Source organism: Opisthocomus hoazin, chromosome 3, assembly GCF_030867145.1.
Source record: "Opisthocomus hoazin isolate bOpiHoa1 chromosome 3, bOpiHoa1.hap1, whole genome shotgun sequence".
Taxonomy (NCBI): domain Eukaryota; kingdom Metazoa; phylum Chordata; class Aves; order Opisthocomiformes; family Opisthocomidae; genus Opisthocomus; species Opisthocomus hoazin.
This window is the reverse complement of record NC_134416.1, coordinates 106,432,090-106,444,603: the sequence shown is the minus strand read 5'-3', so window position 1 is coordinate 106,444,603 and position 12,514 is coordinate 106,432,090. Positions and strand designations below refer to the sequence as shown.

Below are 12,514 nucleotides of genomic sequence, written 5' to 3'. Positions count from 1 at the left end.
ATTGGAGTTCAAGTCTAAAATTATATTCCACACAGTTCTTTTGAATTTACACATTAATATGACTGGGCCATACAGGTAACTAGAGCCAAATGAAGAACAACTGCAAAAAACTGAGGAAAAACAGTGTTACAAATATATCCAGCGAAACACAATGCATTTTTAATAAACGTAGCTGTAACATCAGATCAGGTGATTCTCAGGGTCAAGTGAAGCTAAAGATCCCAAAATATTACAGGAGAATAAAACCTAGTCATAGTGCAATGATGTGGGAGTGAGCAAACAGTTCCCACCACAGTCCGTCGTTAGCCAGCGCCCACAGATAGAGCTGAGGAAGGAGTCTTGTATTACCAGGGAGTGCAAAAAAGTGCATCAGTCCCCAAAAACCTAGCTGTTTCTCTTCTTCTCACCTATGAGGCACTGTAAGTACAGAAAGCACTGTAATACGGTATTCCCACCAGGCGTGAAGGGACAAGTGGTGCTGGGCCAGCTGCTGAAGTTCTGATATATACCCAACAACTCACTACAGCATCTGTGTGGTGGAACAGAGGGATGTTCCTCATGGGCAGTGACCACCTGATGTTGCCAAAATAATGCAGTTCCAAGCAGAGACAGCTGTGGGATGGTCGTTCTGTTCAGAGGAGTTTGGAATGGATTTGTTCCATGTAAGAACAAACCCAAATCTTTCTGTTTATTTGTCAAGACCAAAATAGTACTGAAAGGTGTTTTGGTCTGCCAAAATGCAGAAGCATGTTCCTGGAGTCCAGGGATTGGTGTGGTTTGTAGCTTGTACTTCTTAAAAGCATAGCCACCTCTATTTCTGCACCTAGGTGAGACCAGAGTTTTTTACCTGAGGTCAAACTATAGGGTCTACAGCATACATATGGAGGAGGGGAGAAGAGCTCTGAGGAGAAAGTACATTTTTCTAAAGCTTCATGTTGATGAAAACATCCAGAGTAGCATTGTTGAGATGAATTAGAGGTCTGAGGCAGAGGAAGAGATCTGAGGAACAGTCAGGACTTACGTATCTGCTGCGTTGTAAGTCAGACTCCAGAGTATTCAGATATTCAGAAATGGATTTGAAACAGCCAGTAGGATTTAAAGGATGACCGGGGGTCAGCTTTTAATTTTCATTCTCCACAGGTCAAGGCAACAAGGCCCATGGTACATGCACAGGCCATTCTCATAGATCTTCCATACTTACCTTTTCACTATGGCAGGTGAATAAACTGCAGAATCTGTCTGCAGGAACATTCATGGTCTGTTAGACAATCATAATGCACAATATCAAGTATAATTCAATCGTAAAAAGCTATTACTCTTTACTGAATACTAGACTTGATGAGCAGTAAAGAAACAAATCTGGCATCTGTAAAGGCCACAGGGGTGGATAACAGAAATCTCAAATTTGTATGTATTAATTTACAGAGCATACAGCAGTAGGAGCACCCTGTGTGGAAGGGAAGGGGAGCTACTTTACCCTGAACAGAGTGTTTTGTTTTGCTGAAATGCAGGCTTGTATGTGCAGAGCCTGATAATCGGGGTGACTTTCAATGTCCCAACTCAGAATCAGCTTTTCATCTGGGGGTGTTATAGCAGTGATGAGCATAGGAAAATCTAAGGACAGTAACAGCTTTCCTCTCACCTTGTTCAATGGTCCTTCTTCTGTGAGCTGGGCTGCTGTAGCTTTTACTTTATCCTGCCAAACCTTTCCTGGCCAAGGGCACAGATTTCGTGTGGAAAGAGCTGTAGAGTGTCCTCTCTTCTCCCATTTTCACGGATTCACACTAGAGCTACAGCTACTGATCAACAGTTGCTCAAACGTGCCTTTGGGGCTTCCACAAAGAGCTTTCCCGGGCACCCACACTCCTTTGCATGCTCTGGTTCAAGGTGTTTGTCCTGTGTGAACATCTGTGGAGCGCACACCTGAAAGACACAGCCGGCCCTGCCCAGATGGCCAGCTCTTCGCCTAACGTCCAAGATTTTCTCAGCAAACATCTTGTTGCACCAACTCCTCTACAAGAGGGTGTGTAGGCCTTTCTGGTATGTTCTCCAAGCCAATATGTTTGCCTTCTTTGTGCACTCTACATTTCATACCTTTGCAGCAGCACAATCTCCACAACAGTTCTCCACGCGGGTAAGCTGGTTGAATGTCTGAGAGCTGCTCAGTTTCTGAATTATGCTAGCTTCCCTAGTGTGAAAAACTGCTTTCTCAGGGCAGGTAAGACAGTTTGAAACACCCGTAGTAAATGTGCTTATGGAAGAGAGGAAGTTTGGTTCTGCCAGTAGTCATGGATGGGACAGCACAACTTCTTCAGAGTAGTCTGTCACCACACACCCTTGGGTTTGTTTTGTATTTTTTTCTACACTGAACGTTAGTGCGATGGTGGTTTCAGAAGCAGCCTGTGAGTAGCTGAAAATTTTGATCTGAACGGGCTATCCATGTGCAGTCATCAACAGACAAGTGCTCTTTTGTAACTTTAAATAGGGCATGGGACCTGGGGAAATCAGATGCTTCTCCTGAAATTCAAAAGCTAAGAGTGTGGCACTGTAAAGCAAGACAAACAGGTTTAATTTTGCTCCATATCCATGTTTGTCCCGGGAAAGAGGTCAGCAAGGACTCTGCTGCCCTTTATCTGTCAGGTCATCCACTGGGGAGATGATCCTAAACCAGTTCTCGGGGTTTGCCATTCTTCCCCAGTGTTGGCATAACCAAGGAGATATAAAGCAGGAAAACAAAGCAGCTCTTTCCAACATTTCTCTGTTCAGATTTTCACATTTCATTTCTTATGATTGCTCAGCAACTATATTGCAGTGCTTGGGGGTAATGTTTGCTTAGGGCCTGTCTGCATCACGCTTAGCAGAGGCTCTGCTGGCATCTCTCAGTGAACTGAGATGTGCCCGGAGAAGCCCCATTTACAGGATCTCAGATGCTTTTCATTCAGCCGTGGTGTTTGCTGTGCTGGAGATGAGCAGCGCTGGGTGGTGTGGACGCAGTCTGAGGCAGACTGTCGTTGGTATCAGTGCTAGCACTTGTAAGGCATCCAGCACCTTGTCTTCAGCCTTTCAGAGAGTCAGTGTGTCAGGCCCAGGGTGAAGTTAATGCCTAACGTGTCCTTTCCCCTTCAGGGCTCAGAGTAGCTGGTAATGTCAGTGTGCATTGTGTTTGCACAGCAACCCAAGGTAGAAGGAGGCCAAGCACATCCACCAGTCCTCTACGCCCCTTGTTTGCTGGTTGGCTCGAGCAATAACTCAATTTGTTATAATAAAGCAGCAGTAAAACAGTGACTTTTTTCTCTGCCACGCACACTTGCCAAAAGAAAGGAAGAGGCTCGCCCGGCTGCCGCTCCTCGGGGAGCTGGATCTCACTCGCTGCAACTGGGTCGTGCTCACGGTGCTCTGTGGTGCTGCGCTGTGCCTGGGGCACACAGCTGCTGAGCAGCTCCTCTGTGCAGCCTCTGAAGGGACCTAAGCCTGTCAATGCCATCTTCTTTTTCTTTATAGTATTAGCTCCAATAACTGGCGTTTGGAGTGATCACAGAATCACAGAATCACAGAATGGTCGGGGCTGGAAGGGACCTCTGTGGGTCACCCAGTCCAACCCTCCTGCCGAAGCAGGGTCACCTACAGTAGGCTGTAGAGGACTTTGTCCAGGCGGTTCTGGAATATCTCCACAGAAGGAGACTCCACAACCTCCCTGGGCAGCCTGGGCCAGGGCTCCGTCACCCTCAGAGGGAAGAAGTTCTTCCTCATGTTCAGAAGGAACTTCCTCTGCTTCAGTTTGTGCCCGTTGCCCCTTGTCCTGTCGCTGGGCACCACTGAAAAGAGCTTGGCCCCATCCTTCTGACACCCACCCTGCAGATATTTATCAGCATTTATTAGGTCCCCTCTCAGCCTTCTCTTCTCCAGGCTGAACAAGCCCAGCTCCCTCAGCCTGTCCTCGTAGGAGAGATGCTCCAGTCCCCTCACCATCCTCGTAGCCCTCCGCTGGACTCTCTCCAGGAGCTCCTCATCTTTCTTGAACTGGGGAACCCAGAACTGGACAGAGTACTCCAGATGAGGCCTCACCAGGGCAGTGTAGAGGGGAAGGAGAACCTCCCTCGACCTTACAGAGTCTGGGTGCCTTTCTTACTGGGATCATAAGGGACCAGGACTTCCTGGTACAAAACCTTCTACCAATTATAGATCGAAGGAAACAAGCACTAGTCTTCATATGGGGAAGAAAAAGAATTACTCAAAACTGCTCTCTTTGGCCTTTTCAGTGACAACCCAGAAATCTTCCTCTGCCCTGTTTGTCCATCCATTGCAAATCTTTTGAAGATATTAACAATTGTGTTACATGTAGGTACTAAGAAACAGTTTGTAGAAAAGCAAAATATCAGAGAAAACTGAGGGGAACTGCAACCTTCAGAGAGATTAGAGTCCATTGGAAACATGAATATGAAAATTGAGAGTTACTCAATATCAGACCGTGGAAAGACACAGATCTGTCTAGTGTGGGACAAGTGGGCACTGTCTTTCCATGGATGCTCATGCAAACAGTATTTGACTACTTTTGCTTTGCTCCTTGGCAGTGGACTTATTTGCAGGCTGTGAGGTATGCTGGCATGGTTCAACAGGCGGTGCAGCAACGCTGGGCACCAAGCCGGTCCCCGAGGAAGAGGCAGCGACGTCCCTTCAGGTCATGTCTGCTCCAGGCACCGTTCGGAGCCTGCGGCTTTTCCCTGCTCTGCAAGCTCTGCTGTTTGCCACTGCACATGGACAGGCTATGGTTCCCCACAGGAGAAGCACTTGCTGCCGGTGTAGAGGGTTTACCTTCTAATTTAAGTAAATATCTCTGATTTTGCGGGAGAACTGCCCTCTACACTAGGAGCTGCTACCACTACGTTAGCAGCAGGAGGCTACTTTCCAGCTCCTGGTTGTTTTCACCACATTTTTTAGATGTTTTATCATTAAGATGGTAATTAAAAAAAAAAGATTATGTGAAGAAAGAAAAAATTTTTTTAAATTTATACTGTATTTTGTGCCTGGTTTTGAAATTATCTAGATATCCCTGGACCAAGTTCAAGAAAAAAATAACACAAAGATCATAAGTGACTGCTACTGCTGTAGTAAGCTAAGTGACAATCCTTGTTTTTCACTTTCTCCTTTGCTTACACACAGAATTCCTTTTCCTGTGCGAGACTCGTGCTCTTTGGGATAATATTTTACAGCACTTGCCTGTATCATACATGCCATTAATAGTTTTTCTTTTACAATCTATCTGAAAATACAGAAGTCTGATTATGCAAGCTAATACATTCTAACACTGTTCATTTCACTCTTTTGTTTTAAACCTAAATAATTTAGATTTGAGACAAACCAGGTGTACACAAAATACCAATGGTAGCCATTGAAAAACATGCATGGCTATTTTTTGGGTACCCTATTGATCAGAAGAGCCCACAGCCTGGGTTTGGTGTCCGCTTATCAGCTAATTGATAGGAAAACTGTGCCTCTACTGGTAATTCCAATGTTTCAGGCTGGATTTCATACTGAAGTTGCAGCCATGTGAGCCAGCTCCACAGACTGTCAGGAGTCTGCTTTATTTACCAGTTGAATTTCTGTTGAGTACTGTAATTTACTGTAATTTTCCCCACATATCTCAGCATTTAGAAGAGCACTTTGAATCCTCGATTCTGAAATGTCACTAGTATGCTCCCAGTGTTTACAGTATTAGCAAGTAATCGTGGTGGTGTAAGGGAGGGAGCAGAAACACACGGAAGGAAGGAGACAAAGGAAGCAGCATCCTCCTCAGTGGCATTAGACCGGCTCAGCCACATCCTAAAACTGCACTCAAACTGCACTGTTATTTCCTGATAAAATCAAACACAAGAGAGAAGCAGTAGGTGAGGTTCAGGGTTTACCTATGCTAATGTCATGTTGCCCAGTGCGTAAACTTAGTGTGAAGAATATCTAAAAATGGGAGGCAGACTGCAGTGTCACATTTTTGAAAGGATTGCCACTATTTTCATGTGCTCTATTAGACTAGTCCTCTGTCCACTTAATTCTGCAGGCTACCACATTTAACATACAGTTTGCAGTGACTGTATTATGATAAATGGACCAAATACAGGTGAACCATTTAAATACCTTCACTACAGATGCTTTTATTATTTTTTTATGCTAATGAGGAATAAAACAAATGGAACCAGAAACTCATGGTGCCTGAGACACAAAGAGAGATTGTTTTTAGAAGTGAGAATGGCTGATCACTGCTTATAGTTTTATGCAGGAATCAAGTGTCTAATCCACAGCCATGGCAGAGAAGCCTTGCCAGAAAAGGCCTGCCATTATTCTGAAACCCTGTTTTTATTCTGTGGAGGTTTATGAAGAAGTTGGAGAACTTTCTTGCACATACAGGGTTTCTCACAAAAAAAATAAGCAATAGGTTTGCCCCGCTTGAGAACAAGAAAAATTACACCAGAAAAGTCTTCTGCTTTCTCTGCTTTCTCTTCTTTCTGATAACAAATCCTGAGAGTTCCAGCTTGAACCGTTACCCCTGGTCAATGTTTAAAGGAGAGGTCCCGCAGGAATATTTTGCTACTCCCACACAAAGTGATATTTTCCTTGAGACCTATGCAGAGTTTGGGTAGCTAAAGCTAAAAAAGACAGAGCACCGGAGTTTATCCTTTTAATGCAGATCCATGTCCTCCTGTCTCCTTTATGTGGGAGGATGTAGCACTCATCTTTAGAGCATTAAATCATGGGTTTACAGGAGACATACGACGTTAGGAAAGGCTCAAAATCAGATTTTCCATGCAGATATCTCTAGAGGCCTACACCTCTTTGGCAAATATCACAGAGTGTATTTTAAGGTAGATGTCATTTTAGTGAGGCCTCCTAAAGTAAAACATGCCTGAAGCTGATGCCAGAAAGGAAACAGTTAAAATTTTTTAGGTTTTTACCTCGAATTTGGCTCTTATCAGATAGTCTTTTTTGCAGCAAATTAACACATTAGGATAAAACCTAGCGGAAAATGTGCTTGTCTTTTGTCCTCAGTGCTTGCCAACGGGTATGTTAGTAGGGAGAAAGATCTAATTTCCAAAATAACCTCCGTTTAAGGAGAGGAATATCTTCCAAAGAAGAGAATGGTGGTGGTTGGGTTGTGTCTGATGAAGAAGAGGAATGGATGGTCAGCTCTGAACTCATAGCAGACTGGGAGACACAGAGGCACTGCAACAAGCCCCATGGCACCAGCTGCTTCAGTGCCCTCTTTGTTGACTTCCACGAATGACTTCTGGATGGCTTTGGACACAACCAAACCATCTTTCCTAGAGATTCCTGACAAATCAGCTTTTCCCCAGTCAAAAACGTTCATCACTCCCATCTCCTGCAGAGTTTTGTTGAGAACATAGCTTTCCTCCATCTTGAACTGAGGCAGGTACACCTTCACTCTCAGCTGTTGCATCCTAGCCGAGTCGGTCCATCCTGCTAGTTTTTCATATGTGAGGGTGCATTCAAGCTGTAAGACGGTATTGATAATAATGATTGACACCATAATGAATGGAAGGAAAAGATAATACGGTTCAGTTTTTCCCGCTTGTCTTCTAACCATACTGAAGCAATGTTATATTGCTCTGTTTGCTGCCACTCATGTATGCTACTAGAGAGGAAAAGAAATATTACCTGTTCTAGTCCAGTAAAGTCCTCACAGACAACTTCAGGAAGAAGAATGAACATGCTCAGTTCATTATTAAAGTATGGGAGCTCTATCACTTTCATTTTCTGTTCCTCTATGAAGGCCATGTTAAAATAACCTTCTTGAAACATCATCTGCACAGTCCTTCTCTCGTTCTGGAACACATGACATATTAAACAGAAAATATATAAATTATCACTCTGGTTTTAATTGGTTTTGTTATGAAGATTTGAGTTCAGTCAGGAACGTTTACACAGGTCATGAGTTTAATGTACTTGTGGCACTGATGTGCTTCTTTCTCTTAAGTGAAGCTCCAAGTTATCCATTTTAGAAGCATAAAACCTACTTTTCCATTTCTCCTGGTGACAGATTACTTTACTCACAACTCCCTCATTATGTCCTTCTTTTTTCTGGCATGTCATATGAGGAAACTGATGCATCTGATGCAACAATGAATCTAAATTCTTCATGAGTAATGTATACATTCTCCTGAGATAATTTGTCTTTAGCTCATTTTTTCCCCAAAATAAACACTGTTCTGCTGGCAAATAGTAGAAGAGGAGCAGAATCCTCAAATTCAGTCCCAAAAGCAGACTATTTTTGAAACAGCATCCTTAGCTGCGAATTCCCCAACAAAGTTAGTGCATGTGCTCAGTGACTTTGATGCAACCAGGATCTCAGCTGCACAAGACCCACTTCTGATGTGAATTGATAGAAACAGTTACATATTCGGTTAGCAAACTGGAGAGATGTAGCTTTCTATTGTGCTAGCTGAAGACCAATGTATTGTCTTGGGATAACAGAGAGGAGGAAAGCTCCCATCTGTTGTTACAGCAGACAGACATCTGTTTTCCATCCCCCAGCTGTTTCAGTTCCTGCCCATACTGTACCTTGTTCAGTTGGAAATATGTTTCCTTAGTGTCTTCTTTCTTAAATTCTACTGCCCACTTTCCTTTAAAATATATAGCATTGACCAGGACAAGTACAGTAGAGGGATCAATAAACCCAGCAGTAAATAGGTCTTTGATTTTACCTTTAAAAATAACGAATTAAGAAGAATTATTACTTTGTTTGGGCAATCAGCTGAATCTGACTATTAATAATTATTTCTGTAAATCTGAAAAGTAGTATAATGCCGTCAGACAAATAACAAAAAGTTTTTGTACAGCTTTTGAAGCCAGGAACTCAAGGCATTTTTGTGCTTCTTCCTACATTTGTTTCCTAATGAGTGAAAAAATGCAGTAATTGTTTAATATATAAAAATCTTGCTACCTTTGGAAAAAAAGGTGGAAACTGAAATTCAGACACAGTATTCCTAACTGGTTCGATTGCAAACCAAACAACCTGCACATTTTCTTCTTTACCTTTTGTCTCATTTTCCACCCAGAAGTTAATCTTCTCTCTGGCTTCTTCTTCAGTGTATTTAAAATTGACTGGTTCCAGCTCTGCTCGATAGAATTTCTTTGTGGAATCCAAGTATTGCTGCAAAGTGCAAATGACAGAAGTTTATAACAACGTGATGATTTTTAGAATATAGAAAATTTCATGGCTTCAAGGTAATTCCATGTAGTAGATCAGCAAGAAATGAGTAAAAAAGGCAGATATAAGAAATTCATCGATATAATTCACGCATTCAGTTTTTAGAGAGAGATTACTTATAAATCTGAGATTATTTATAAAACTGAGATGGAAAGGCTCACTCTGGCTGCAAGAGCTGTGGAGTGCAGTCATTTGGCAGCACACCCTGACAGTGCTGTTGTGTTTCATTTGCCTTTGTAGTTTGTGATGGAATAAGTTCTGCTGAGCTGGTAGCTCCCAGGAGCTGTTAAAATGGCCACCACGGCCACTTACCTGGAAGAACGGATAAGTAATCTCTCCAAAGAGCCTGTTGGCAATGGTGAGAGAGCAGCCTGGTCTGGGGTCACTGACTGCAGCCAGCAGAGCCTGGAACTGGGAATGGACTCCTCCAGCTTCTTCACACTTCAAACAGGAAAACAGAAGTTTTGCGGTAGGCTTGAGGTTTGCTACGCAAAGCTGGACCTGAGGGTGAACTGCAGCCGCTCTCTGCAGGAGAAGCCTCACTCCACCCAGCTGATACAGGCATTGGAACAAATGCATCAGCACACCGACTCCCCCTGTACCAGATGTACAGAATGACAAAACGATTCCCCTCCAGACCCACACCAGCCCACCTCCAAGTGACGTTGCACCCTACAGTGGTGGCTCTGTGAGTCATCTGACTGAGCAGAAGTCTGCTGGCTCAGAGCCTGGGAGGAGTGAGCTCCGAGGTGCCTTTGGCACAGCCTTTAGACAAACCTCTGCAGGTAGCAATTTCAGCACCTATCAGGTTTTAGATTGGTACTGCTGTTTTGGTTAGAAACCTGTAATAAGAAGGCTTAGCTGTTGAAATGTGTGATCTCACAAGGCCCCTTAAATAACTGATAAAAGAACAGTAATAGGCAGGTCTGCAGATCTAGACAGAGAGGCTGCTCAGCCCTGCCGCGCTTTATGATTAAGTGATGGTTTGCAAGGAAAAGGGCTGACAAACCAGCACCTGTTGCATCATCTCGGAGATGAAACTGTGTCTTACCTTCTCCGAAGGGTAACCCTTTCCCTGGCTCGTACTGCTCAAAACTTCACTGAAATGAAACACCTGCAATGTAAACGTGGGGTGAATGCAGCTGAGTGACTGTACCTCAAAGCTATAATGGATTGCAGCAAGCCTATCCCAAAACACAGCCACGCACAGTCAGTGGGGGAAGTCCCATCTGTCCTTTATCATGGGTTCCTTGCAACTGAACAAGAAGTTTTGTAGACAGTGTGCTCATGAAGTCTTTGAAATATTTCTTCCTAAGGAAGAAGGCTTTGGGTATCCAGAGAAGGCAGAAGACAATATCAAAGGGAACCACCACTCCTGAGCCCTGGAGAGTGGAGGGATGCCTCCAAAACACTTTCTTTAGCATTGATGTATTCTTTGAACGATCAATTATTGCAATAGTGTTTAGTCCAAAAAATGTTTGGTATTAGGAACAGCATAAGAGAGGGTATTTTTAAAGACCCCTCTGTGTGCATCACTCATTTGGATGCTTAGGAACTGTATCAGATGGTACTATCACCCTCCTGGCTCATATCCAGCCACCATCCCCTTTTTCAGAGCAAAGGAAACCCACCTTCTCAATCTGTTCGAGTGTGCTGCCCCTGGCTCCGAGGACAACCATCCCAAAGGCAGCTGAGAGACTCAGCGGGGAGAAGAAGATGTTTTCGTTCCTTTTTCTTTTGCTCAGCTCTCTGAAAAAGTCGAGACAGAACTTGGCATTGGCTGCGCTGAGCGAGGACATCGTGGCGCTGTGATCGCCTGCAACAAGGGAAACCAAGATTTAGGCTTCTCGTCCTTACGCCCGCTAAGCTCAGATGCCTTGGTAGAGCCCGGTAAGATTTTCTGCAGTAGCGTGGCTGAATTGTTCAGCGCTTCACAGAAGATTCCTGACTTGCCATGTGTGGGATTTCACAGCAAATCTGAAAACCAGCACCCTGAATGGCAGGAGAAACACACTTTCAGAAACAGTGTTCTCAGTTCAGCCGTTTCTCCAGCTCAAGCAGTAGCTATGGCTTTGTCACGGAGCACTAACTTTGTCCTAACCACAGTCCCAGCTCACTTCATGTCCCAATCTTTCCAGCTTCGAGTCCTCTAGGCACAGCGCTTATTAATGACACCCCTTGATCACACCTCACTCTCCGCATCTCTCCCTAAAAACTTTTTGTCTGTTAATCAGCTGTGCCTCATATACTGTGTCCTTCTAGGGCTGGCTGCGTAACAAAGATTTGACAGAAAACTGAACTACAGATAGGCTCACTTAAAGGCACATTGTAGATTAGTGGACAATTTCAGATGTATTTTTTATTTTATCTGCAGTTTTAACACTTTTCCCAGATATACTTTGGTTACGCTCACAATTATTACTAGCAGATGATCTTGAATGTTCTGTAAAACTCTTCACATCTTACACCTAGGACAGAGTTCCTTTCTTATGAAAGCCTCTTGCCAGTGTCTTCATCCAGTAAAGTGACGTAGAGGCATCTGATCCCTTAGAAAGTCAGCTCAGTATTTTAAATTTTCCACTATTCTGAGTCACTTTTGTTATGATTCTTACTGAATTTGGATAACTTTCTCCACAGATGTGGAAGATACCTGTGCCCTGTTACACAAGAAGAATTAAATTATCTATATAAACATTTAAAAGATGGAATGGTGTAGAAAGATTATGCTCCCATAAATTACCAATCTGGGTCATGCAGAAGAAGTAGGAAAAGGTTTGATTTTAATCTTCTTAGAAACACACCTGACAAAGCCATTGCACAAGTTAAGCACAGCTTCACTGCACAGCCCATACATTCTAACGTACTCCAAAACATTGCACAGCACCGTGAAAATACTCTCGCTTCCTCTGAATGTTATATACAATATACGTGTGTTAAGCAGATATGTACACCACTAATGTATGCATCAATCTTCCCAGATTTCATAGTTATGTCATGTGTAATGTAAAGATTAGGATTAAAGGTCAGAGCGATACTTACCTTCTCCTCAGGACTGATGGTGTCAACTTGACTGTTGAGCTTGATGACGGGGCTTGTGGAGCAATGGGATATAAAGCCGTTGCCACTCCCAGTGGCAGCGTAATTCTTGCTCATGACGAATCACATTCCTGTCTCTTGCAACTAGTTAGTATAATTAGGGGATCTTTCGTGGAATCTTGAATTTTTCCTTACCCCTAGGAGTTCAGAAAGAAGTCACCATTTTAAATGTATACTGAGATGTAAAAAAATTCCAACCAG

General features: G+C 43.5%; 1 protein-coding gene across 1 annotated transcript; it reads right to left on the bottom strand.

Moving 5' to 3' along the window:
- Positions 1-7,096: 7,096 nt before the first annotated feature.
- Positions 7,097-11,016, bottom strand: LOC104331219 (serpin B11). The gene is made up of 7 exons (XM_009936506.2): positions 10,849-11,016; positions 10,269-10,331; positions 9,530-9,658; positions 9,043-9,160; positions 8,569-8,711; positions 7,666-7,833; positions 7,097-7,501 (listed from the first exon to the last, which is right to left on the bottom strand). The coding sequence occupies exons 1-7, from the start codon at positions 11,014-11,016 to the stop codon at positions 7,097-7,099; spliced, it is 1,194 nt and encodes a 397-aa protein (XP_009934808.2).
- Between the last annotated feature and the right edge of the window lie 1,498 nt (positions 11,017-12,514).